Genomic DNA, 27623 nt, shown 5'->3' on the forward strand with positions numbered 1-27623 from the left:
TTGTTTGGTGTATGTTCTGTTGTATGGTGTATGTTCTGTTGTATGGTGTATGTTCTTTTGTATGGTGTATGTTCTGTTGTATGTTCTGTTGTGCGTTGTATGTTCTGTTGTACGTTGCCACCTTGCTAGTGCTGCCTTTAATTTATTATATAGCCCTTGTTGCTCTGTGGGCAATTATACTACTATATTACACTAGGCTTGACCTACCTTGTACTTTGTTAGCATCTAGTTAAATTCCGGGCAGATGCATTACCCCATGATCTTTTTCTATATGCACATTACTGGGGTCACCCGCCATCATCTGGGGGTGATTGCCATCCTGTCGGTTCTGTGCACAAGTCTTGATAAGCCTTGCCTTTAAATTATTATATAGCCCTTTTTTCTCTGCGGGCAATTACATTACTATATCTTATTGGGCTCGACTTACCTTGTACTTTTGTTAACATCTAGTTAAAACCCTGTGTAGATTTTTTATCCCATGATCTACTACTATGTGCACATTACTATTATATATATTCCTGTGTGTCCGTCCTGATTGACAATTTTATAGTGTGTTCTTTGACTATCTTTAATAAATTATGTTCTGGTGTATGTTCTGTTGTATGTTCTGTTCTGGTGTAATGTTTTATGTTCTGGTGTATGGTGTACTGCTGTTTTATGTTCTGTTTTATGGTGCATGCCCTGTTGTATGTCCTTTTGTATGGCCGTGTTTTTTTTTTTTTTTACATTCAACACATTAGCCGGATACTACTGTCCATCATTAGCTAATGTGTCAATCACTGTCCCTGTAGCAGGCATAGTCCAATGGGACTTGTAGTCCCATCGGACGATGCCTGCACACACACACAGACCCCCGAGAGGCCCGCACAGACCCCCGGCAGGCCCGCACACACACTCCCCCTCCTGATTTGCAGCGTTTCACCCACAGCTAAACCCAGATCTTTTTTAGATCTGCGGTTTTGCTGCAGATGTGCCCGACTCAATGCAAGTCAATGGGTGCAGAAATGCTGCAGATTTGCACAAAGAATTGACATGCTGCGGAAAAAACAACGCTGCGTTTCCCCAGCATGTGACAGCGGATTTGGTTTTCCATAGGTTTACATGGTACTGTAAACCGCATGTAGAAATGCTGCAGATCCGCAGCGTCAAAAACCGCAACGTGTGCACATGGCGTATGCCGCGTTTTTCTTGTCACCTCTGTTTTTAGTGCAGAAAAAAAAAGCTGTTGCAAAAAGCCCTGTGTGAGCATCATCCTAGTGCCCAGCGCCCCAATAATCAGCTGTAAGGCTACGTTCACACTAGCGTTCGGCTAGTGTGCGTCGCGCTAGCGTCGGGCGACGCACGCGTCATGCGCCCCTATGTTTAACATGGGGGACGCATGCGTTTTTGCTTGTTGCGTTTTCCAACACGTGCGTCTTTTTTGACGCTACCGTCGGACCAAGAAAACGCAACAAGTTGCATTTTTCTTGCGTCCGATTTTTGTCAAAAAACGACGCACGCGTCGAAAAACGCAGCGTTTTTGCGTGCGTTTGCACGCGTTTTTCGGTGCGTTGTGCGTCGCGTCGCCGACACAGCGGCGCACAACGCTAGTGTGAACGTAGCCTAACCCCCTGTGCAGGACTATGGCGCAGCCTGTCCTGTGACCGCAGCGCTACTTGTCTCCGGGCCCCCCGCACATGACGGGTTAACCATCCTCTCCCAGCCGGCACTCACTCTGTATGCAGGAGCCGCCTCATATGCAAATACAGATCCCCTGATCGGTGACGTCACATCACCCCACAGCACGCCAAGCGCTGTGATTGGCTACCCGCCCCTGGTCTCATTGACAACAAAACAACCAGCACGCGTTATTAGAAGAGGAGTGGGCGGGGCCTCCCCACGCGCTGCCTTCCACAGGGGGCTTTCTCAGAATAGAGGGGGAGGAGAAGGGAGCCAAGCCTCGTTCTGGTCACCATAGATCGCCTTGCTCTGGGTCCGCTCTAAAGGAGGTTTGGTACGCAAGAGGCTGACGTCATCGGGAGCGGAGGGAGGGGCTGGAAGAACATGGCGTCGGTTTCGTCTGTGACAGGTTGTTGAGTTGGGAAGAAAGTGACAGGAGCTCCGAGAAGACACCAGCTCCGCGGCAGGGAGCGCGGACAGGCGGCCTGTTACCTGCTGCACGGGAGCTGCCGACATGAGCATTGAGAACATGGAGACGTTGACGGAGCTCGGGGATGAGCTCACCCTGGGGGACATAGATGGTGAGAGACCCCGCGGACATGTGTGGCCCTGGAGCCGGCTCCTCCGGAGTGCTGCTGCCCGCACTGCGACCGCTGTGGGAAACTCCACTGTATGGATGTCACAGAGGCGCCACTACTGCGGGAGGATGAGCCTCCGGGTAGTCATCGGCCAGTAAGGGGGCAAGGTCTGCTCCGACCAGTCCTGGGGGGCATCACGGGTCCGGGGGGCTCCTGGGGGGCATCACGGGTCCGGGGGGCTCCTGGGCGTCATCACGGGTCCGGGGGGCTCCTGGGCGTCATCACGGGTCCGGGGGGCTCCTGGGCGGCATCGCTGGTCTGGCGGGCTCCTGGGCGTCATCACGGGTCCGGGGGGCTCCTGTGGGGCATCACGGGTCCGGCGTGCTCCTGGGCGGCATCACGGGTCCGGGGGGCTCCTGGGTGTCATCACGGGTCCGGCGGGCTCCTGGGCGTCATCACGGGTCCGGCGGGCTCCTGGGCGTCATCACAGGTCCGGCGGGCTCCTGGGCGTCATCACGGGTCCGGCGTGCTCCTGGGCGTCATCACGGGTCCGGCGGGCTCCTGGGCGTCATCACGGGTCCGGCGGGCTCCTGGGCGTCATCACGGGTCCTGGGGGCTCCTGGGCGTCATCACGGGTCCTGGGAGCTCCTGGGCGTCATCACGGGTCCGGCGTGCTCCTGGGCGGCATCACGGGTCCGGCGTGCTCCTGGGGGTCATCACGGGTCCGGCGGGCTCCTGGGCGTCATCACGGGTCCGGCGGGCTCCTGGGCGTCATCACGGGTCCTGGGGGCTCCTGGGCGTCATCACGGGTCCTGGGAGCTCCTGGGCGTCATCACGGGTCCGGCGTGCTCCTGGGCGGCATCACGGGTCCGGCGTGCTCCTGGGCGGCATCACGGGTCCGGCGTGCTCCTGGGCGGCATCACGGGTCCGGCGTGCTCCTGGGCGGCATCACGGGTCCGGCGTGCTCCTGGGCGTCATCACGGGTCCGGGGAGCTCCTGGGCGTCATCACGGGTCCGGCGTGCTCCTGGGCGTCATCACGGGTCCGGCGTGCTCCTGGGCGTCATCACGGGTCCGGCGTGCTCCTGGGCGTCATCACGGGTCCGGCGTGCTCCTGGGCGTCATCACGGGTCCGGCGTGCTCCTGGGCGTCATCACGGGTCCGGCGTGCTCCTGGGCGTCATCACGGGTCCGGCGTGCTCCTGGGCGTCATCACGGGTCCGGCGTGCTCCTGGGCGTCATCACGGGTCCGGCGTGCTCCTGGGCGTCATCACGGGTCCGGCGTGCTCCTGGGCGTCATCACGGGTCCGGCGTGCTCCTGGGCGTCATCACGGGTCCGGCGTGCTCCTGGGCGTCATCACGGGTCCGGCGTGCTCCTGGGCGTCATCACGGGTCCGGCGTGCTCCTGGGCGTCATCACGGGTCCGGCGTGCTCCTGGGCGTCATCACGGGTCCGGCGTGCTCCTGGGCGGCATCACGGGTCCGGCGTGCTCCTGGGCGGCATCACGGGTCCGGGGGGCTCCTGGGCGTCATCACGGGTCCTGGGGGCTCCTGGGCGTCATCACGGGTCCGGCGTGCTCCTGGGCGTCATCACGGGTCCGGCGTGCTCCTGGGCGTCATCACGGGTCCGGCGTGCTCCTGGGCGTCATCACGGGTCCTGGGGGCTCCTGGGCGTCATCACGGGTCCGGCGTGCTCCTGGGCGTCATCACGGGTCCGGCGTGCTCCTGGGCGTCATCACGGGTCCGGCGTGCTCCTGGGCGTCATCACGGGTCCGGCGTGCTCCTGGGCGTCATCACGGGTCCGGCGTGCTCCTGGGCGTCATCACGGGTCCTGCGGGCTCCTGGGCGTCATCACGGGTCCGGCGGGCTCCTGGGCGGCATCACGGGTCCGGGGGGCTCCTGGGCGTCATCACGGGTCCGGCGTGCTCCTGGGCGGCATCACGGGTCCGGGGGGCTCCTGGGCGGCATCACGGGTCCGCGGGGCTCCTGGGCGGCATCACGGGTCCGGCGTGCTCCTGGGCGGCATCACGGGTCCTGCGGGCTCCTGGGCGGCATCACGGGTCCTGCGGGCTCCTGGGCGGCATCACGGGTCCTGCGGGCTCCTGGGCGGCATCACGGGTCCTGCGGGCTCCTGGGCGGCATCACGGGTCCTGCGGGCTCCTGGGCGTCATCACGGGTCCTGCGGGCTCCTGGGCGTCATCACGGGTCCGGCGTGCTCCTGGGCGTCATCACGGGTCCGGCGTGCTCCTGGGCGTCATCACGGGTCCTGCGGGCTCCTGGGCGGCATCACGGGTCCGGCGTGCTCCTGGGCGGCATCACGGGTCCTGCGGGCTCCTGGGCGGCATCACGGGTCCGGCCGGCCTCGGATGGCACAGTGTGTCACGGGTATGGACGGTCTGAGTTACATCACACTTTTATTTTGGTTCTTAGCTGCTGCTGGACTGGATCAGTCCTGACTTAGGCTACGTTCACATTAGCGTTGCGTTAGGCGCAGCCGCGGCGACGCATGCGTCATGTGCCCCTATATTTAACATGGGGGGCGCATGGACATGCGTTGCAATTGCGTTTTGTGACGCATGCGTCACTGTGGCGCATGCGTCAGGGCGCAGAGGACGCTGCATGATGCGTTTTTTTCTGCGCCAAAAACCATGCAAAAGTGGACGCATGCGTTTACATTTGCATTGTGTCGCCGACGCTGCACCGCACAACACAAATGTGAACGTACTCTTAGACACCTGATGTTATTTGCTGCCTGTGTAATATTGTGACTTGTCACTGGTGGGGTTCTGTGCTGATTGTGTTATTTTCTGCAGCAGGTGCTGATATATCGTGGGCAGATGGGTTATAAAGATACTTCTGTGCCAGTCACTATTCAAGTCTCTAATCCCCTTGTGTGGCAGGACCAGTGTATGGCCAGTAGTCTCCCCCTGCTGTGTCCCGGCCCCTTATACACATGCTTGTTATCTGGGCCGGTCCCCAGAGCCGTCCGGACCCGTTACTGTGCTTGTGGCATAGACGGTCCTGTTCTGCTGAGCTTCTTTGTCATCTCCAGGCTTTTGTGTTAGTCCTGTAGTAGATGTGGCTGTGCACATCTGCTCTCTAGGTGTAATCGTCCTTTTCTTTTTTTCCCCCCATAAATCAATAATACAGGCGAATATAAGAATCTCTGTGATAGATCTTATTATAGAAATCTGCCTATTTGTCCTCAAGGTCTGATCATTCATTCTCAATTTGCTGGTAAACGCTGAATTTCCTGAATCCAACCTTTCCCATTATTGAGATGACAGTTGGTGCCCATGAAGTTCTATGGAGATCTTTCCGCAGGTGTCTGTCGGCCTCTAGCTTCTCCATAGAACTCAGTAATGGGAACGTCTGTCTTCACTAAATGCAGATTTTACCTGGGAATTGAGTGACAGATCGGTGCTGGCGTAAACCGCCGATTTTCTCTGATGATGGATATTACAGAGTTTCTTACTTTCATGTGCACTATTGATTCATGAAATAAAACCTCCGTTACACTTTACCCGACGTATTTGATATGGATCTGAAAGAATCCTACTGATTTCTGGCAATGTAGTAGTGGAATGGGGGAGACTATGGTGTGAGCAGAGCTGTGGACACTTGTGTGTCTGGAGAAAGGCACATAGGACATTGGGTGAACTCTAGCACATTCTGAGACCACCGCGCCCCCTACGCCTTCCTTCGTCACTGGGAATAATGGAGGTTTGTTGCTATTTTCAGCTTTCATGTCGCCCCCGACTTACAGCGGCCGTGTTGTGCTCCCTTGGTTACATGATTCCGATGTGTAACCTTTCCTATTGCAGTTACCTGATTACACCGAATTCTATCAAGTTTATTTGCTGCCGGCTTCATATCCCCCAATCTTTTCTGGGCACATAGATCTCATACAGTCCTTTCCATTTCTTTGTCTCCCCGCTCCATTCCTGAGCCCTTTCTGCATATATGATGTTTCCTCAACCTTCGCTAGATGCGGTAAACGCTCCATACAACTAAACTCTTATATTGGTCCCCTGATTAGTTCACATTTCTGGTGCATTTTTAGTAAAATAAAACTTGCACTTTTGGGCAGGAGAAGGCAGAGCTTTTCTTTCTCCAACATTTGGAATTGATGAATGAACGCCAGTTCTGCACACACCCTAAGAATCACTTCCAGCCTGCGTGTGATGTAACTGATGAGCCATGTCCGGGGGACAGATCCACCCTTGTGTTCTGAACAGTGATGGATCTGCGATAAAGGAGTGATTCTAGGAGTGTGCGTTGGTGCAGTGGTTTATGGCTGCTCCTGGAGATCCCCATGCTTTTTACATTAGAAGCACGTGGTCGAAAGGTCTTTGTGAACTGAAGCCAAGTCACAATAGGTCTCCGGTTCCCCCGCTGCTTCCTCTTCAGTCTAATATCTGGGAGAACCATAGAAGTGTCCGCAGTGAAGCTTAGGGGGGTAATGGCCAGTAAATCCCGTGAACCCTTTCTTCTTACTCTTTATAAAGGACTCGATTCATCAAACCGTTTGCTCCTTATACCACTGCGCAAAAGTTTATCAACTTTAGGCATTTTCTGCTAGCTTTTTGGAAAGTGTGTGACTCACTGAAGAGACGGGACACAGACCCACAAAGTCATTATGATTTTTGGCAGAAAGAAATGTACTTGAAAGGTGCGCCGACCTCAGAGGCTTCTTAAGAAAATTGGCATATAGTAACTGTCATTAAAGAACCCCAGTCTTTATAAATTTTCCCCAAAGTTCTTTGTTTTGGTTGCTTTTGGTGAGGAGGTTCTCCGGAGATGGTGGCATATAAGTGATATTACGTGTGGCAGGAAGGAAAATGTCATAGGTTATCACTATCCTCAGGAAGTAATGGAGTGCTACCCCTTCCCCAGAGACAAGGGAATGGCGGGAGAAAGTCACAACCAGTTATGACCTGTGCATATTGGGTTTGCCTGCTGGGTTATCGATGAGTACAGCAATAGTTTACTCTGTCACAGTCTACACAGCAAAGCTGACGTGAGCTGTAGGCATAGCCACTAAAGATCAGTGGATTGCTTCACACAACCTTTGTCCATGTCAATGTCCTGCTTTGGACAGGAGCTGTGCAAATTTCCTTACATTTTTGGGATTCAAGGTCTGGCTTATGGTTAGCCTCGTGCACCAAAGGAAGAATAGGCTAATGCAGCCATTAGCCCACGGCTCTCCCAACTTGAGCATGACCTCCCCTAAGAAATATATGAAGCCGTCACGCATGGGCCAGGAGACTCGGGCCTGCCCGAGATCAGACCAAGACCAACAGGCGAATGAATGATCTTTTAATCATTTATTTTTATTTATTAGCAAAGTGAATTAGCTAAAGAGAAATGTAAATGTCATCAGTGTTTGGTGTTACCACCCTTTTTTTTCTCAACGGCATCAATTCTAGGTACTTGCTCACAGTTTTTGAAGGAACTCGGCAAGTTGGTTGTTCCCAACATCTTGGAGAGCTAACCACAGATCTGTGGCTAGAGAGGCTTGTGCAGGGAAAACTGCAATATTTTTTTATGTGGTAGTCAGAACTAATAAATAGCTAATTCTTAATAAAAATCTGATGATGGATCGCTGAGATGACATTTGTGTGTGGCACATTCTTTGGTTACCTAAAATAGCACATTTATAGGGTACGGCCATATGATGCAGCAGTACAGTTGGGAAACATAATCCCGGGGCAATTTGTCATAGTGATAGTTGGAGTTTTGGATGTCTGTAGCCAGCCGCACCCCTGCCCCATTGTCTGGCTCTGGCCAAAACCTGGAAGGATTGCCAACAGAAAAAAAAATTTGACTAGAGTTATCACAATCTATCTATGTCCGTGGAGTAACTCTCCCTCTCTCCCTCTCTCCCTCTCTCCCTCTCTCCCTCTCTCCCTCTCTCCCTCTCTCCCTCTCTCCCTCTCTCCCTCTCTCCCTCTCTCCCTCTCTCCCTCTCTCCCTCTCTCCCTCCGAGGCATATATAATGGGGCATATAATACAATGGTGGCGCAGGATGGGAGCAGCACATGACAGAACGGGGGCGCAGGATGGGAACAGCACATGACAGAACGGGCGCACGATGGCAGCAGCACATGACAGAACGGGCGCAGGATGGGAGCAGCACATGACAGGACGGGGGCGCAGGATGGGAACAGCACATGACAGGACGGGGGCGCAGGATGGGAGCAGCACATGACAGGACGGGGGCGCAAGATGGGTGGAGAACATGTCAGAATGGAGGCGCAGGATGGGTGCAGCACATGTCACAATGGGGGCGCAGGATGAGAGCAGCACATGACAGAATGGGGGCGCAAGATGGGTGCAGAACATGTCACAATGGAGGCACAGGATGGGTGCAGAACATGTCAGAATGGGGGCGCAGGATGGGGGCGCAGGATGGGTGCAACACATGACAGAATGGAGGCGCAACATGGGTGCAGCACATGGCAGGATAGGGGCGCAGGATGGGTGCAGCACATGACAGGATGGGGATGCAGGATGGAGCAGCACATGTCAGAATGGGGGTGCAGGATGGGAGCAGCACATGTCAGGATGGGGACGCAGGATGGAGCAGCTCATGACAGGATGGGGACGCAGGATGGAGCAGCTCATGACAGGATGGGGACGCAGGATGGAGCAGCTCATGACAGGATGGGGACGCAGGATGGAGCAGCATATACCAGGATGGAGACCATATACCAATATAGATGCTAGCCACCCGGGCGTAGAACGGGTTCAATAGCTAGTATCTATATAATATGAGTGTCACTTTTTGTATTGAAGAACTGAAATAAATATATCAGCTGGTTCAATGATGGCCTATAAAAATGTGCCACACAAGAAACATCTCAGGCTATGTTCACACGTTGCAGATTTTCCCGCGGATCCGCATTGTTTTTGACGCTGCGGATCTGCAGCAGTTTTCCATGGGTTTTACAGTAGCATGTTAACCTATGGAAAACCAAATCCGCTGTGCACATGCTGCGGAAAAAAAAGTGCAGAAACGCAGCAGTATTTTTTTTCCCAACATGTCAATTCTTTGTGCGGATCTGCAACGTTTCTGCACCCATTGACTTGCATCGAGTCAGGCACATCCACAGCAAAACCGCAGATGTAAAAAAGATCTGCGGTTTAGCTGCGGATGAAACGCTGCAGATCGGGAGGAGTGAAGTGTGTGGGCGGAGCTAGTGCATGTCTGTGTGTGGGGTCCAGTGGTCTGCCGTGGCTGTCCGGTGGTCTGCCGTGGCTGTCCGGGGGTGTGCAGGTTCCTCCTGGGGCTGTGCAGGGGTCTGCGAGCTGTGCAGGGGTCTGCTGGGGCTGTCCAGGGGTCTGCGGTGCTGTGTGTGTGCAGGCATCGTCCGATGGGACTACAAGTCCCATCCGGCTATGTCTGCTACAGTGACAGCGATTGACACATTATCCAATGATGGGACAGTAGTAGTCCCATCATCCGGCTAATGTGTTGAATGTAACAAAACAAAAAAAACACATACAGTACATACTCACCAATCAACTTGATCCGGAAGCCATCGATCACCTGTGAAAAAAAACAAAAAAAACAATTAGAATAATAAACCAACAGTATACTCCCTGATCTGCAGTAATCCAATTAATACAAGTGTCCCACAACGATCTCCCGTGGAGAGCTGCCACATCAGCTGATGCGACCGCTTTCCAGTGGCTCTGGGATACAATGACGGAAGGTATCCTTCCGCACTGTATTCCTCTGCCGCTGTGAGTATAGTTCATACTCTCACTTGGGGCACTCCCGCGTGGAAAAATTCCCACATAGCTTTGTCATAAAGCGAGAGCAATGAATTAAGGTAACCTCTTCAGTGATGCATTGCAGGAGCCATTGTCTCCTGTCAGTGTGTCACTGGAGGTCCTATAGAGTAGTGACATCACCTGATGTCACTGTTCTATAGGGGAGATCGTCGTGGGACACTCATCATTAATTGGACTACGGCGGAAAATGAGTATACGGTTGATTTATTATTTTTTATCTTTTGCAGAAGATCGAGGGCATCGCAGGAATTAGGCATGGTTGTAAGTATGGTGAAATTAAGAATATTAGAAAACTTTATTCTTGTGTGTGTTTTTTTTTTTTTTTTTCTCTTTCTCTTTCACTATTATAGGATTAGTAATGGATAGGTGTCTTATTGACGCCTCTCCATTATTAACCGGGCTTAATGTCACCTTACAATACAAAGGTGGCATTAACCCCTTATTACTCCATATTCCACCACTACACAGGAGTGGGAAGAGCGAGGCTAAGTGCCAGAATCTGTAAGATGCGCCTTTTCTGGGGCAGCTGGGTGCTGGTAGTTGTAGCCGGGGAGGGGGGTGATATCCATGGCCCCTCTCTAGGCTATGAATATCAGCCCGCAGCTGTCTGCATAGCCTTTCTAGCTATAAAATATAGGAAGACCCCCACTTCATTTTTTGAGGGGGTCTTCTGATTTTAATAGCCAGTAAAGGCTAAATATACAGCTGCAGGCTGATATTCATAGCCTGGGAAGGGGCCATGGGTATTACCCCATTCCCAGGCTACAAATGTAAGGCCGTCGGCTTTCCCCCCTCTGATGCAGAAAATTGCTCGGGAGCCCACACCATTTTTTTTCGCAGTTTTTTTTTTTTTTTTTTTTTAAATTAAACATATTGTTCATTAATAAACATCGGCCTTGATATTTTATATCTATTGATAGATGTAAATAGATATATGGATAGTTAGATAAATGTATGGATAGATAGATCTATAGTTATATCTATCCATATATCTATCTACATCTATCCATAGATGTATCTATAGATAGATAGATAGATATCTGTCTGTCCCCCTGTAATGGAGTGTGGGTTGGACAAGAAGTGACATCGCAAATCTTTTTTTTTTTTTTTTGCTCAATAATAGATCTTTATTTAGCTTTCAAAAACGCATACCAAAAACACACCTGCATTTTCTGCCAAGAGCTGTGGATTCAGTGTGGAAAAATCCACAGGCAAATCTGCAACGTGTGCACATACCCTCATGATGGGTAAAACCAGTGAGCTGTCCCAAGACCTTCGCACCCTTATTGTTGCAAATAAGGCACCTCCTGAAGACGTATTGATGAAACGTGGGTTGGGTGGCAGGGTGTATCCAGACTGACCACTGCCTTAGAGCCTTTTTAGGCTTTTTTTTTGTACACTAGCTTTGCACTTTAGTTCCAATTCCCTGATGGACTTTCCTTCATTTACCACTCTGCAGCTTCTATCAAGTTAGGCTTTTACTATTTAGCCAGAAAACATGTCGTATAATAATCTATATGTTGTCGGCATCTGATTGACCTGTTTTAGCTTATGATTTTGGTCTATCCGTGTATTACATAGACTTGTTTAGCATAGTAGACAAGTGGGTTGTGGCTTTGCACTATGCACATTGTGTGCATTTCCCTGTATCCTGCCTAGCAGCCTCTGTATTTTTACAAGGTGTATTTTAACTTATTCTTATATAATTGTTATTTTAGGACTATACTGTTTGAGCCATCAGCTCCATATTCTTTAGTATCTGTATAATTGATTCAGACTTTGCATATTTTGTTGCAGAAAGTCTGTGACTTTCCCATTCACATGACGGGAATGTGCATAAGACCTTGTCCTTTGTGCTAAACCAAGTCCATTCAGATGAATGGAGCTGCCTGTAACAATCTGCCACTTACGGCCCCATACACATTAGATAAGTCTGCCAAATCCGCATAGTTCTGCATGATCAGCCGGCTATTTCATTCGGTACCCCCGACCACCTCTGCTCAGATTACCGGTATATCCTTTTGCTCAGAGGGGAGATAAGCCGCTGATAGATGATTCTGTCATAGAGAACACAGAATCTCTTCCCTGAGCTGAGTCGCCATGATAGATGACTGTCGCCATGATGGATGACTGTCGCCATGATGGATGACTGTCGCCATGATGGATGACTGTCGCCATGATGGATGACTGTCGCCATGATGGATGACTGTCGCCATGATGGATGACTGTCGCCATGATGGATGACTGTCGCCATGATGGATGACTGTCGCCATGATGGATGACTGTCGCCATGATGGATGACTGTCGCCATGATGGATGACTGTCGCCATGATGGATGACTGTCGCCATGATGGATGACTGTCGCCATGATGGATGACTGTCGCCATGATGGATGACTGTCGCCATGATGGATGACTGTCGCCATGATGGATGACTGTCGCCATGATGGATGACTGTCGCCATGATGGATGACTGTCGCCATGATGGATGACTGTCGCCATGATGGATGACTGTCGCCATGATGGATGACTGTCGCCATGATGGATGACTGTCGCCATGATGGATGACTGTCGCCATGATGGATGACTGTCGCCATGATGGATGACTGTCGGCACGAACGATCTGATGTGTATGGCCAGCTTTATTAGATAAGTGATCACACAACCTGTGGTTACAGCAGAAAAACACTACAATCGGGCCGTGGCGCACAATTGGTAATGTGCTAAAGGGGTTGTCCGTTACCGCTAGGATAAGCAATCAGTGTCAGGTTTGTGGGATACCGCTACACCAAACACCCCGACTTATCAGCTATAAACAGTATATGGAGCCAGATTAGCACGGTACTGCAGTACAGGGTGCCTACATGTCCACATTACCGAACATTGAGCAATCCATGCCCACCACATGCTACTTCCATCAGGAACCTTCCCCACCACAATATTTGTTTTTATCATATATCTATAAAACATCATGGAATGCTTTTTTATTGCGTCTCGTATATTCTGCAAAAAAATAACAGCTTTTTGTGACACACACATACTGTATACAGATATCTTGTGTATATGTCACGGATCCAAAATGACCGCTGTTTGCATAAAGCCCAGCTCAGAATCGGGAACAAGGAAAGACCTTACTAAAACGTTCCCCTCTAGGAGAGGTGCACTCAGTACTATAAACACTTGGTGTGAAGTGACTGCCTAAGCCCTAAATGTTCTCCGAGCAGTTACCAGCAGGTAATGGAAACCCCTCTGGTAAAACTCCCCAGCAACAAGCCATATGGTGATCTCAGATGAGAAAGTATCCAACGCAAAACTAAATATACAAGGTGTCTGCTCTCCTCGGCTGTGTTCCCCTGTAACTGCTACATAGGACATGCCAAAAAGAGACAAAATCACATGTAAGAAAAAGGTGTAACCTAGTTGCTAAATTCTTGCTATTGGCATGATCTGGACAATTTGTGATAACTGTTGAGAACTGGTCAACTCCTTTAACTCCTACCTTGGAGTAATAGTCTAACATCTCCCTGTATCTACATGGTTGTAACCAGCTGTAGTCCACATAGCGGGGGCAGAGATGGTTTATTACTGTCTCTGCCTTTTGTCTCTGTATAAGCACTGTGTACATAATAGGAAGCTGTGACTGCAATGTATATGGAGGGAGCAAGATCTGCCATATTATAGGAGACCGATACGGCCACTGTGCAACTGGGGCCGACATGCCAGCCTCGGTTACAAGGGAAATGAAAATAATATTGAAATATTTAAAAGCTGGCACAATTAGTAAAATAAAGAGGTACAAAATAAATAAAGGCACTGTCATTCCAAATTGTTACTAGCCCCACCCTGCAAAAAAAAAACATCCAATGTATAAAAGTATTTATTACAGAATGGGAAACAAATTGATTATAAATGTATTGTAGGAAATCTTCGCAGTCATAAAAAAATGCGAAAAACAATCACTTATTTCCCATATTTTTCCACCAATATCGCCCAAAATCAACAAACTAACAAAAAAGAATATGACTTAAAAATGAAGCACAATATATCAGGGAATGAAAGATGCGAAAATTACTTAAATATCTGAACAAGTAAGAATTTTACTGCTCTTAATCCACATATACAAAACCCCCCCTAAAATATCCGTGGTCAGGAGCGGAGGTGAATAGCTGGGGGTGCACTTCTGAGGAATATGCAATAAATGTTTGAGATGGAAATGTCTGATCTCTGAGGCAGCAGTATGTGGATTATGGGCTAATAATGGCCGTATGGCTGCAGTCTGTATATTATCGGGATGACGTGTCCTCCTGGCCGGGTCTGTGCTCTGATAATGGCCGTATGGATGCAGTCTGTATATTATCGGGATGATGTGTGTCCTCCTGGCCGGGTCTGTGTGCTGATAATGGTCGTATGGATGTAGTCTGTATATTATCTGGATGATGTGTGTCCTCCTGGCCGGGTCTGTGTGCTGATAATGGCCGTATGGATGCAGTCTGTATATTATCGGGATGATGTGTGTCCTCCTGGCCGGGTCTGTGCGCTGATAATGGCCGTATGGCTGCAGTCTGTATATTATCGGGATGATGTGTGTCCTCCTGGCCGGGTCTGTGCGCTGATAATGGCCGTATGGATGTAGTCTGTATATTATCTGGATGATGTGAGTCCTCCTGGCCGGGTCTGTGCGCTGATAATGGCCGTATGGCTGCAGTCTGTATATTATCGGGATGATGTGTGTCCTCCTGGCCGGGTCTGTGTGCTGATAATGGTCGTATGGATGTAGTCTGTATATTATCTGGATGATGTGTGTCCTCCTGGCCGGGTCTGTGTGCTGATAATGGCCGTATGGATGCAGTCTGTATATTATCGGGATGATGTGTGTCCTCCTGGCCGGGTCTGTGCGCTGATAATGGCCGTATGGCTGCAGTCTGTATATTATCGGGATGATGTGTGTCCTCCTGGCCGGGTCTGTGTTCTGATAATGGCCGTATGGATGCAGTCTGTATATTATCGGGATGATGTGTGTCCTCCTGGCCCGGTCTGTGCTCTGATAATGGCCGTATGGATGCAGTCTGTATATTATCGGGATGATGTGTGTCCTCCTGGCCCGGTCTGTGCTCTGATAATGGCCGTATGGATGCAGTCTGTATATTATCGGGATGACGTGTGTCCTCCTGGCCCGGTCTGTGCGCTGATAATGGCCGTATGGATGCAGTCTGTATATTATCGGGATGATGTGTGCCCTCCTGGCCGGGTCTGTGCGCTGATAATGGCCGTATGGCTGCAGTCTGTATATTATCGGGATGACGTGTGTCCTCCTGGCCGGGTCTGTGCGCTGATAATGGCCGTATGGATGTAGTCTGTATATTATCGGGATGATGTGTGTCCTCCTGGCCGGGTCTGTGCTCTGATAATGGCCGTATGGATGTAGTCTGTATATTATCGGGATGACGTGTGTCCTCCTGGCTGGGTCTGTGCTCTGATAATGGCCGTATGGATGCAGTCTGTATATTATCGGGATGACGTGTGTCCTCCTGGCCGGGTCTGTGCTCTGATAATGGCCGTATGGATGCAGTCTGTATATTATCGGGATGATGTGTGTCCTCCTGGCCGGGTCTGTGTGCTGATAATGGCCGTATGGATGTAGTCTGTATATTATCTGGATGATGTGAGTCCTCCTGGCCGGGTCTGTGCTCTGATAATGGCCGTATGGATGTAGTCTGTATATTATCGGGATGATGTGTGTCCTCCTGGCCGGGTCTGTGCTCTGATAATGGCCGTATGGATGTAGTCTGTATATTATCTGGATGATGTGTGTCCTCCTGGCCGGGTCTGTGTGCTGATAATGGCCGTATGGATGTAGTCTGTATATTATCTGGATGATGTGTGTCCTCCTGGCCGGGTCTGTGCTCTGATAATGGCCGTATGGATGCAGTCTGTATATTATCGGGATGACGTGTGTCCTCCTGGCCGGGTCTGTGCTCTGATAATGGCCGTATGGATGTAGTCTGTATATTATCGGGATGACGTGTGTCCTCCTGGCCGGGTCTGTGCTCTGATAATGGCCGTATGGATGCAGTCTGTATATTATCGGGATGATGTGTGTCCTCCTGGCCGGGTCTGTGCTCTGATAATGGCCGTATGGATGTAGTCTGTATATTATCTGGATGATGTGTGTCCTCCTGGCCGGGTCTGTGTGCTGATAATGGCCGTATGGATGTAGTCTGTATATTATCTGGATGATGTGTGTCCTCCTGGCCGGGTCTGTGCTCTGATAATGGCCGTATGGATGCAGTCTGTATATTATCGGGATGACGTGTGTCCTCCTGGCCGGGTCTGTGCTCTGATAATGGCCGTATGGATGTAGTCTGTATATTATCGGGATGACGTGTGTCCTCCTGGCCGGGTCTGTGCGCTGATAATGGCCGTATGGATGCAGTCTGTATATTATCTGGATGACGTGTGTCCTCCTGGCCGGGTCTGTGCTCTGATAATGGCCGTATGGATGTAGTCTGTATATTATCGGGATGACGTGTGTCCTCCTGGCCGGGTCTGTGCTCTGATAATGGCCGTATGGATGTAGTCTGTATATTATCGGGATGACGTGTGTCCTCCTGGCCGGGTCTGTGCTCTGATAATGGCCGTATGGATGCAGTCTGTATATTATCGGGATGACGTGTGTCCTCCTGGCCGGGTCTGTGCTCTGATAATGGCCGTATGGATGTAGTCTGTATATTATCGGGATGATGTGTGTCCTCCTGGCCGGGTCTGTGTGCTGATAATGGCCGTATGGATGTAGTCTGTATATTATCTGGATGATGTGTGTCCTCCTGGCCGGGTCTGTGCTCTGATAATGGCCGTATGGATGTAGTCTGTATATTATCGGGATGACGTGTGTCCTCCTGGCCGGGTCTGTGCTCTGATAATGGCCGTATGGATGTAGTCTGTATATTATCGGGATGACGTGTGTCCTCCTGGCCGGGTCTGTGCTCTGATAATGGCCGTATGGATGCAGTCTGTATATTATCGGGATGACGTGTGTCCTCCTGGCCGGGTCCGTGCTCTGATAATGGCCGTATGGATGTAGTCTGTATATTATTGGGATGATGTGTGTCCTCCTGGCCGGGTCTGTGTGCTGATAATGGCCGTATGGATGCAGTCTGTATATTATCGGGATGATGTGTGTCCTCCTGGCCGGGTCTGTGCTCTGATAATGGCCGTATGGATGCAGTCTGTATATTATCGGGATGACGTGTGTCCTCCTGGCCTGTTCTGTGCCACCATGGACAAGTCATGTACAAGCAGGTGTGAGTTGTCTATGAACTACAGCAGGTCTACATTTTCTGTTTTGTTGTTTTTCATTTTCTCTTGCCGAGTGCTAAGAATAAGATCTTCTCTTTCCTTGTAGAAATGCTCCAGTTTGTTAGTAATCAAGTGGGCGATTTTCCTGACCTTTTTGAAGATCAGTTATGTTCCAGCTACCACGGAGTCACTGGGATGGACACTGGTTTAGCCAAGCTGTATAACCAGGCCCAGAATTACCAGACGCCGGCACCACAGCCTCAGACGCCGCAGGCAGTTGGGCCTGTTAAAAGCTCAGTCCCAAGCCCCCCTCAGAGGACCGCGCCTGTCCTTCAGCCTCGCCCTGTGATACAGTCCCCTCCACAGCATCAACTGCAGCAGCAGACGGTCATGCTGACCCCAACATTTAGTACTGCCCCCCAGACTCGAATTATACAGCAGCCCCTCATCTACCAAAATGCCGGCGCTACAAGTTTTCAAGGTAAGTCACGTGTATCTGATGTATAAACTGTATTTAATGGGCACAAACCGGGGGCTATTACCGTGGTAAATAATCCGTTTCCCTAATTGTTGAGCTGCATTAATATGTCAGATGTTGTGATTGGAGATGAGCAAGTTTATTCCATGAGGATTGAATGCTCCTCCGATTTCACTAATCCTTTGGATTCTCCTGGATCCCAAATATTTGCAGTTCTCTTTGTGTGAGCAAAATAGGAGCCACGTTGCCACCGGTTTGATAAATTTTTGTAAACAGGGAAAAAGTTTAAACAAAAATGTAGTAATCCCTTCACTGCTCACCGGTTTCACCACCTTCCAGTCTGCACAGTTTGGCCTTTTTTTTTCCTCCCAGCATCTCCCAGCGCTCATCTCCTCCACAGATGCCACATGGTGGCTCAGTGGGCAGCACTGTTGCTTTACAGTGTTGGGTTCCTGGGTGCAAATCCCACCAAATACATCATCTGCAAGGAAAACCTAAAATAAAAGCAAAATAATACCCTGCAGCAATAAATAAATAGCAATAGTGCGTGAAAACAACATAGGGTACTTAGTTGACATCATTTTGATTAACGAAAAAATAAACATAAAAGCCATCCCACCACGTCAAGGTGACCTTATTTGGCACGGTGCTAACCTGTAGTATTAACCCCTTCATGACCGGGGGATTTTATCGTTTTTCCGTGTTCGTTTTTCGCTCCCCTCCTTCCCAGAGCCATAACTTTTTTATTTTTCCGTCAATTTGGCCATGTGAGGGCTTATTTTTTGCGGGACAAGTTGTACTTTTGAACGACATCATTGGTTTTAGCATGTCGTGTACTAGAAAACGGGGAAAAAAATTCCAAGTGCGGTGAAATTGCAAAAAAGTGCAATCCCACACTTGTTTTTTCTTTGGCTTTTTTGCTAGGTTCACTAAATGCTAAAACTGACCTGCCATTATGATTCTCCAGGTCATTACGAGTTCATAGACACCTAACATGACTAGGTTATTTTTTATCTAAGTGGTGAAAAAAAATTCCAAACTTTGCTAAAAAAAAAAAGTGCGCCATTTTCCGATACTCGTAGCATCTCCATTTTTCATGATCTGGGGTCGGTTGAGGGCTTATTTTTTGCGTGCCGAGATGACGTTTTTAATGATAGCATTTCGGTGCAGATACGTTCTTTTGATCGCCCGTTATTGCATTTTAATGCAATGTCGCGGCGACCAAAAAAACGTAATTCTGGCGTTTCGAATTTTTTTCCCGCTACGCTGTTTAGCGATCAGGTTAATACTTTTTTTTAATTGATAGATCGGGCGATTCGGAGCGCGGCGATACCAAATATGCGTAGATTTGATATTTTTTTTATTGATTTATTTTGATTGGGGCGAAAGGGGGGTGATTTAAACTTTTATGTTTTTTTTATTTTTTTCACATTTTTTTAAACTTTTTTTTTTTTACTTTTGCCATGCTTCAATAGCCTCCGTGGGAGGCTAGAAGCAGGCACAGCACGATCGCCTCTGCTACATAGCAGCGATCTGCTGATCGCTGCTATGTAGCAGAAATGGAGGTGTGCTATGAGCGCCGACTACAGGGTGGTGCTCACAGCCACCGGTGATCAGTAACCATAGAGGTCTCTAGGACCTCTATGGTTACCATCCTGACGCATCGCCGACCCCCGATCATGTGACGGGGGGCGGCGATGACGTCATTTCCGGCCGCCCGGCCGGAAGCGGTAGTTAAATGCCGCTGTCTGCGTTTGACAGCGGCATTTAACTAGTTAATAGGTGCGGGCAGATCGCGATTCTGCCCGCGCCTATTACGGGCACATGTCAGCTGTTCAAAACAGCTGACATGTCCCGGCTTTGATGCGGGCTCACCGTGGAGCCCTGCATCAAAGCAGGGGAGCCAGCATCGGACAGTATAGTACGTCCGATGCCGGTAAGGGGTTAAAACCTTCCCATGTGTCAAAAGTGACGTAATGTGAAAGGGAGGCCACACCTTTATTTGCCCAGGACAACTACTGCAGGGTATTTGCTTATTGTATTTTTACCTTCGACGTTATCTGTTTAGTGGCCAGTGTGAACATGTGCCTACACGCTGCTTGTACACCAATCTATATTCCAGGTCATCTCGTTAGGTTTTTGTTTCAGGTTTTTTGCACTCCCTTTTCCTTGTGCTGACATTACATTCATGTAGTTTCCCATGGCTGGGTGTCCATTAGCGGAGCTCAGTCCTTCTCTGCCTTTATTCACATTACGTCACTTGACATATGGTAATGTTTTAATACTGTACTTTAGGACCTTCCCGAATAGTCACCATGACGTGGTGGGATGACTTTATTTAAAAAATAAAAAAAAAATTAAAAGTTAACTAAGTACCCTATATTGTTTTCATGCACTATTGTTATTTATTTACTACTGCAGGGTATTTGCTTATTTTGTTTTTATCTTGGGTTTTATCTGTCAGTGACCAGTGTGAACATGCACCTACCCGCTGCATGTTCACCAACTTATATTCTAGTTAATTTCTTTAGGTTTTTTTTTTTATCACCTGCAAGGAGATTGTATTTTCTCCCCGTGTTTGCGTGGGTTTCCTCCGGGTTCCTCCCACACCCTCAAAGACATTCTGATATGAATGAATCTAGATTGAGAGCCCCAATGGGGACAGAGATTATAGACATTATCAAGCACTGCAGGATATTATTGCATTAAAACGAAATAAATAATTGATGATGCGTGCTGAGTGGAGTCGGAAGAGGGCGACGTGGCAAGAGGTGAGTTTTTTTTCTTTACAGTGTGTTGGCTGCGGTCTGGAGCCTTCTCAGAACAATCCGGATTGATCCATTTATATGGAGTAATGTCAACGTAAAAAGACATTCCTTGTAAAATGGAGGCAATTCTCTGAATTTGAATCTCATCAGATCTGCTCTTTTCTAGCTGTGATGTATGCAGACACGGTAAATGTTGGTAACCTTCACCTCCACCCTGGTGGGTTTGTTCATGTTCTCAGTGCTACAGCCCCAAATGTCAAATTTGATGACAACTCAACAAATGCAACCGGTGACCATCCAGCAACAGTTGCAGACTGTCCAGGCCCAGAGGGTCCTCACGCAGACCGCCAATGGGACCATCCAGACCCTGAGTCCTGCCACACCGGGCACCATCCAGACGCTGACTCAAGCTGTTACACCGCAAGTGCAACAAGTTCCAGTAAGCCTCTCTGCTTTAAGAATAGTTGTTGGTAATAGGACATTGTTATTGTATTACAGCCGGCATCTGTAAAATGTAAAGACTACAAAGAAGGGGGAATCAAATACCAAAAACTAGCAAGTCATAGTGGGAAAACGGGATGTAAAATTAAAGGCAATCTGTCACCAGGTTATTTACCATATAACCTAAGATGTAGAGACAGAGACCCTGATTCCAGTAATGTGTCATTAACTGGGTTCTTAAAGGGGTTGTCCACTACTGGGACAAATGTTTGGCCTCCATTAAAATAATCAAGCCTGTACTATCCTCCCGAGCCGGCTCCGTTCCAGCAGTGTCTGCATTCGCGTTCCCGAGGCTGTTACTGGTGGAAGGACACATGGTGGCCAGCGCCCAATCAGCGATGGTGTCACTGTCACCGTAATCATGCTAGTGCCAGAAGTGTGTCACTAATCAACCCATCAGCGCCCCTGTCACATCATCGCGGCGCACCGATGGGTTGGCATGACAACTGGTGGTCTGCAGGAGACCCCCGTGATTGTCATTGCTGATCCACCATGAGTGCTGCGCCATGACAGGTGCTTATTGCAGATGAGCATTTCTGCCCTGTTATGTGTAGCACAAGCGATCAGAAGATTGCAGCTTTAAGTCTCATAAGTAAAAAAAAGTGTACAAAAAAAAGTGAAAAAAAAAAATATATAAAAGTTCAAATTGCCCCATTCAAAATAAAACGATAAAAATATCAAAAATACACATTCGGTACCCTACCAAAGAACAAGTGAGTCAATGCATCTCCAAAACGTTCAAGAAAATAACTTATCAAGTTTTATTAATCAACAATTATGAACAATAGTAAAAACAGACCGTGCTATTTAGCCGTGCCATGTAAGGAAACGGATTTCCATATATATTAATTGATGTTAGCAGATAATTTCCTAAAGGTACATAGGGTAATCAAAATAGTAATAAAGTCACATGGTCATGCAGCCTAAAAATAGAATACATATCGCCACCATAAAGGAAATGTACCTGTGTCCAGCCAGCACTTTAAGGGGATGTGCACACGTAGAATGGACCTCTGCGGATTTTTCCACAGTGGATTTTAGAAATCCGCAGGTAAAAGGCACTGTGTTTTACCTGCGGATTTTGTGCGGATTCCCCTGCGGTTTTACACCTGCGGATTCCTATTGTGGAGCAGGTGTAAACTGCTGCGGAATCCGCACAAAGAATTGACATGCTGCGGAATGTAACCTGCACCGTTTCCGTGCGTTTTTTTTTTCTGCAGCACGGGCACTGCGGATTGCGTTTTCCATAGGTTTACATTATACTGTAAACGCATGGGAAACTGCTGCGGATTCGCAGCAAAATCCGCAACGTGTGCACATAGCCTGTAAAGGTAACAGAATAGGTACTATAGTAATCTAAGTATCGCTGTCACTCAGGCACAAACAAAAAATAGTGATTTATGAAAGGCAGAAAGCTACAAATGTGCTAGGCCTATTACTTGTATCACACACATTCTTATATAGTCAAATAAGACCAACAAATTGCAACTGCAGGCATGACCAAGGCTGACCAACCAAACATGTAATGAAATAAATGGTATCTTGCCCATGTCCCCGATTGTAACCCAACTGCCCCGATGCACGTTTCGCAAGTGCGTCTTCAGGGGATCTCCTATTCTATTACCTTTTTTAAAGTGTTGGCCGAACACAAGTACATTTCTTTTACGGTGGTGAGAAATTTATAGTCCTGAAATCCTTTTTCCACATACTTATTACCAAGTTCAGAAATGTCCGATCTATCAAAATATAAATAAGAATTAATCCGATCCCTAAACAGCGTAATAAGAAAAAATAATTAAAACGCCAGAACAAAGTTTGCAATAGCAGGCGATCAACACATTGTATCTACCTCAGAATAGTATCAATAAAAACATCAACTCTCCACGCAATTAATAAGCCCTCATCCAGCCCAGATCTCAAAAATGGAGGCGCTGTGGGTCTTGGAAAATGGGGCCTTTTTGTTTAAAAACTTTGGATTTTTTTTCCACTTAAATAAAAATCCATATACCGTATGTTTGGTATCTGCAAACTCTTAGGCTATGTGCACACGTTGCGGATTAAGGTGCAGGATTTTCTGCACAAAATCCGCATCTCCTGGCAGATAACGCAGGCGCGGATTTGCCACTGATTTTATGCGGATTTTGTGTGTTTTTGATGTGGATTTTGCGCGGATTATCTGCAGTCTTTCCCCCTGTGGATTTCTATTATGGAAGGGGTCAAACGCTGCAGTTCCGCACAAAAGTAGCAGCATGCTACTTCTTTTGATCCGCAAGTGGATTTCATGCGAAGTTTTCCGCACCATTAGCACGGCCTGTTTTTTTCCCAATTGTTTTTCATTGTACTGTAAATCACTGTGTGGAAGTGCAGCGTTTCTGCGTGGAAAAATCTGCTGCGGATCCGCATTAAATCTGCATCGTGTGCACACAGCCTTAATGACCTGGAGAATCACAATGGCAGGTCTGTCTTGGCATTTAGTGAGTATGGTAGAAAAAAATCATTGTGGAATTGCACTTTGTTCTGCAATTTCACCGCAGTTGGATTTTTTTCCCTTACATTTTATGGTAAAATCAATGGTGTCATTGAAAAGTACAAGTCTTCCCGCAGAAAAGAAGCCCTCACATGGCCATATTCATGGGAAAAAAAATTATGGCTCTGGGAAGGAGAACAGAAAACGAAAAAACGGGAAATGGCCCAGTTGTGAAGGGGTTCATAAAAACAAACAAATCCTCTCGAAGTACAGTATGGACCAGGAGTAAGAAACGGAAGGTTTCTCCAATTAGTCCTCCAGATACTGTCCGTCAGTTGTAGGGGGCAGCTGGTAACTCCTTCACGGTCCATGGGGTCATGGGTTCAGGCCTGGTTCAGGTCATAACTATACCAAAGCTGTCCATTTGCTGAGAAGCCATTTGCGTCCTTGGCCATAGGTACATGTGGTGATTCCTGGGCTGCTTCTCACGTTTTTCATTGCATTATTTGGCCGTTTATCTGTATATTTGTCACTGTTTGTTGTGAGTGGAGACACACAATGCTCCTAATATGACTTACTGTAGCAGGCAACTATCTGACTTAGCTCGGATTCCTCTTCTAGGTCCTGGTACAACCTCAGATCATTAAGACGGAGTCTCTGGTCCTGACAGCTCTGAAGGCTGATGGCAGCCCCGTCATGACTGCCGTGCAGAACCCTGCCATCACCACCCTCGCGACCCCTCTCCAGACCACCGCTCTGCAAGTACCTGTACGCCTCTTTATGCTCAATGCTTTGGATCATCACATACTAAAGAATAGCATCAATATTAATCTCCTTTTATAGTTTATTTATGCACATTTGTAGTGATCACATGCTAAGCCCCTCTGTCGATCAGCTGTATATAGGGTCCATGCACGCCCTTTGTAGTTTATCAAGCACTGGATAATGGGGTCTGTGCCTGATCCCTATTCCTGCACCCATCAGTGGGTCCGAGCTGCTGTCAGAGGTAGTATCAACCAATGAGGCTGTGAAGCCCCCCATACACATTAGACTCATGTTGCCAAATCTTGGTTGTTGACTTGTTTGGCTGAAAATGTAATCTGCATGGAGGCCCGGACTGATACTTGTGGGATATCACTTGGGCACGTCTGAGTTTTGGACTGCCGCCTGTTCTTTGCTTTTCCGGAGATGAGCCGCCATCAGACATGTCTGGCCACAACTATGTCACAGAGAACACAGGGGCGCTCGGCGGAGCGAGTCTTCTGTATGGGAGGGCTGGCCGAAAATCTGGCTGACGGCCGTCTAATGTGTATGGCGGCTTTTGGGCTCACACTTGTGAAGTCCGGGATTCCTGATAAGATAATACTAATAATGGATTTCTAGAACTATAGAAATAAAATAAGCTGCTATCACATGATCACACTATTCATTTCTAAGGAATTAGTACAATGAGGTATCTCCTATCACATCAGCTTGACGTCATGTCCACTTTTAGGGGAAAGGCCCCTGTTATCATCTCCCAGGGACTGTATAGAAAGGGATTAATGATTGATGGAAATGTCTTAAGGCTTATCGCAATGTTATAGGTCAAGGCGCCGCACAAATTGTCGCTCACCACAGTAGATGAGCATTTCCCTGCAATAACATGCATCGGGATCGAGACATTTCATCATTAATGCAACACTCTTCACTAGTTAATCTGCTGAACAATAGAGATAGATTATGTATATATGTATATATGTATATATATATATATATATATATATATATATATATATATATATATATATATATATATATATATATATATATATATATATATATATATATATATATTTCATTCTTTTCAATTATTATAGGCTTGTTCTTCCTAACTTGTGCTGTAGCTTTCATTGGTGCCATTTTGGAGACGCTAAGGATATGTTCACACCTGACAATGTTTTCGGTGCGTAAAATGCGCATCATTTCACAATACCAGCAAAATCAATGCGATTCCTGAAATCTTATACACACATGCTGCTTCTTTTTTTCCCCATGTATTTGGAGCAATGGGGTGTTTTTGAATGACGCAGCATGTCAATTCTTTCAGCATATTTGCAGCTTTTTTCACCCATTGAAATGAATGGAAAAAAAATCTGTTAACGTTGGCATTGCACATAGCATTTTTCTGCCAACACTCTAGTTTTTGGTGCATGAAAATAACGTTGCTCGTGAACCTACTGTAAGGCTTCTGGTCCGCAGTTTGTAATGGAGAACTGTCAGCCAGACCATTGTCACTGAGGAAATGTTAAAGGAACCTGTCACTTAAAGAAATGCACCACTGGGCACTGCAGGGAGCTCTTTCGATAATGCGGTTAATCACTATTTACCTGCAGATTAACCCTGTATCTGCAGGTAAATTGTGATTCGAGGTGGGAGGATCCCTTTAAAGAGTAGGTTCTCTTTTTACACATTAGTTAACTATAAAGATGAGCGTTTAAGATCACGTTTATAAAGGAAAAAAAGTCATAATTTAGTGTTGTTGAAAGCCATCTCTAGCAGAAATGCAGCAAACATCTGACCTCATGAAGGCTTCCTTTACATGGGAAGCTTGTCAGCCCGGAGTGAATGCCAGTCATTACAAGGAGCCAGGACTGTGTGCACCCAATAATCATTTCCCCTACTGTTTCTTGATTGTCTGCAGCTCATCTGTCACACATGACAGTGTTACTGGCAAAAGATCTTAAAGGGCCTGTCTTGTCCGGACTGAAGGCTTGTTGTCTCCGCTCTCGTGGACTTGCAGCGACAATCGTGTAACATGTTGTCTTCTTTCCTTTTACTACTTGTAGACTTTGGTTGGTGGCAGTGGAACGATTTTGACAACTATGCCAGTCATGATGGGTCAAGAGAAGATGCCCATAAAGCAGGTGCCTGGCGTCTTCAAACAGCAAGAGATTCCCAAGGAGGGTGAGAGGAGAACAACGCACAACATTATTGAGAAACGGTATCGCTCCTCAATCAACGATAAAATCCTCGAGCTGAAAGACTTGGTTATGGGAACTGATGCCAAGGTGAGTGTCACATAGCTTTTCTTTATCGCCTCTCATTGGGGGACACAGGAACCATGGGTGTATGCTGCTGACACTGCAAATAAAAAAGTTAGCTCCTCCTCTGCAGTGTACACCCCACCGACTGGCATTAAACTCTTCAGTTTAGCTTAGTGTCAGTAGGAGGTGGACACGGGTCTTTCATTAGACCCTTATCTACCTCAATGTGCGTCGTTTCTTTTCAGGTTTTTTCTGGAGGGATACAGGGTGAGCAGTCACACCTGTATTCCCACAAGCGGACTATGAGTACGGCGTGTACTGCCACCCCGTATCCTCATAGATCCCTCTCCAGGACCAAGATCCTAGCACACAAGCGTGCTGAGAAGTCCGGTCCTGGCTCCGTCCCCCACCCACTCGCCCACCAGAGCCTGTCGGTTTGGAGGAGACGAGGACGTCCATTAGCTCCCTGGACGTCTCATACCCTTCCTGTTAGGTTAGTATCGGCGTGGGATGTTTTAGGTGAGTATTTCCCCCATTCCCATCCCACATCTTTTATAGGGGGGGGAGGTCTTGTAAGGGGCTCCCAGCCTCCTTTCATACCTGTCATCACCTGCGTCCATACAGTAGATGCGGCCGAGATTGTGTCACGCTGCGATATCCGTAGGTGCGCTTTCTTCCCCCCCACAGCACCTCTTCCCCCAATTCAGATACGGGGGCCCTCTGCCTTCTTTCCGGCGTGGGGCCCTTACAGGCTGCTGCGCCGTTCTTCTGGTGGGCGACCGATGCCTGCACGTTGGGCTGCCATACGTTCCCCTCCTGCGGCGCACCACTTGGTGCTGCGGCTCTTCATGTGGCACCATCCACAGCGCGGCAGCCCTGCAGGCTGTCGCGCCGCTTCTCCCTGCGGCGCTCTGCTCCGGCGCCGCAGGAGGTCTTTCTCTGGGCGCCCCTCAGCGGCGCAGCCTGGTGGGCGACCGCGCCGCTTGCTGTCTCTTAGGGCGCTCTATTCCGGCGCTGCGGCTCCTTTTCCTCGGCCACCGGCCCCTAATTTAGGC

The 27623-nt window shown here is 48.5% G+C and overlaps 1 protein-coding gene across 1 annotated transcript in view; it reads left to right on the plus strand.

The window, feature by feature from the left end:
* The first annotated feature begins 2016 nt into the window (after positions 1-2016).
* SREBF2 (sterol regulatory element binding transcription factor 2) overlaps positions 2017-27623 on the plus strand; it is a 66731-nt gene continuing 41124 nt past the window's right edge. The window contains exons 1-5 of the mRNA XM_069737040.1: positions 2017-2240; positions 17435-17809; positions 20814-21013; positions 24164-24310; positions 26371-26592. Of these exons, the coding sequence (XP_069593141.1) occupies positions 2174-2240; positions 17435-17809; positions 20814-21013; positions 24164-24310; positions 26371-26592 (1011 nt within the window). The 5' untranslated portion in view covers positions 2017-2173. The remainder of the gene's footprint in view (positions 2241-17434; positions 17810-20813; positions 21014-24163; positions 24311-26370; positions 26593-27623) is intronic.

Source organism: Ranitomeya imitator, chromosome 8 (assembly GCF_032444005.1).
Source record: "Ranitomeya imitator isolate aRanImi1 chromosome 8, aRanImi1.pri, whole genome shotgun sequence".
Classification (NCBI taxonomy): Eukaryota; Metazoa; Chordata; class Amphibia; order Anura; family Dendrobatidae; genus Ranitomeya; species Ranitomeya imitator.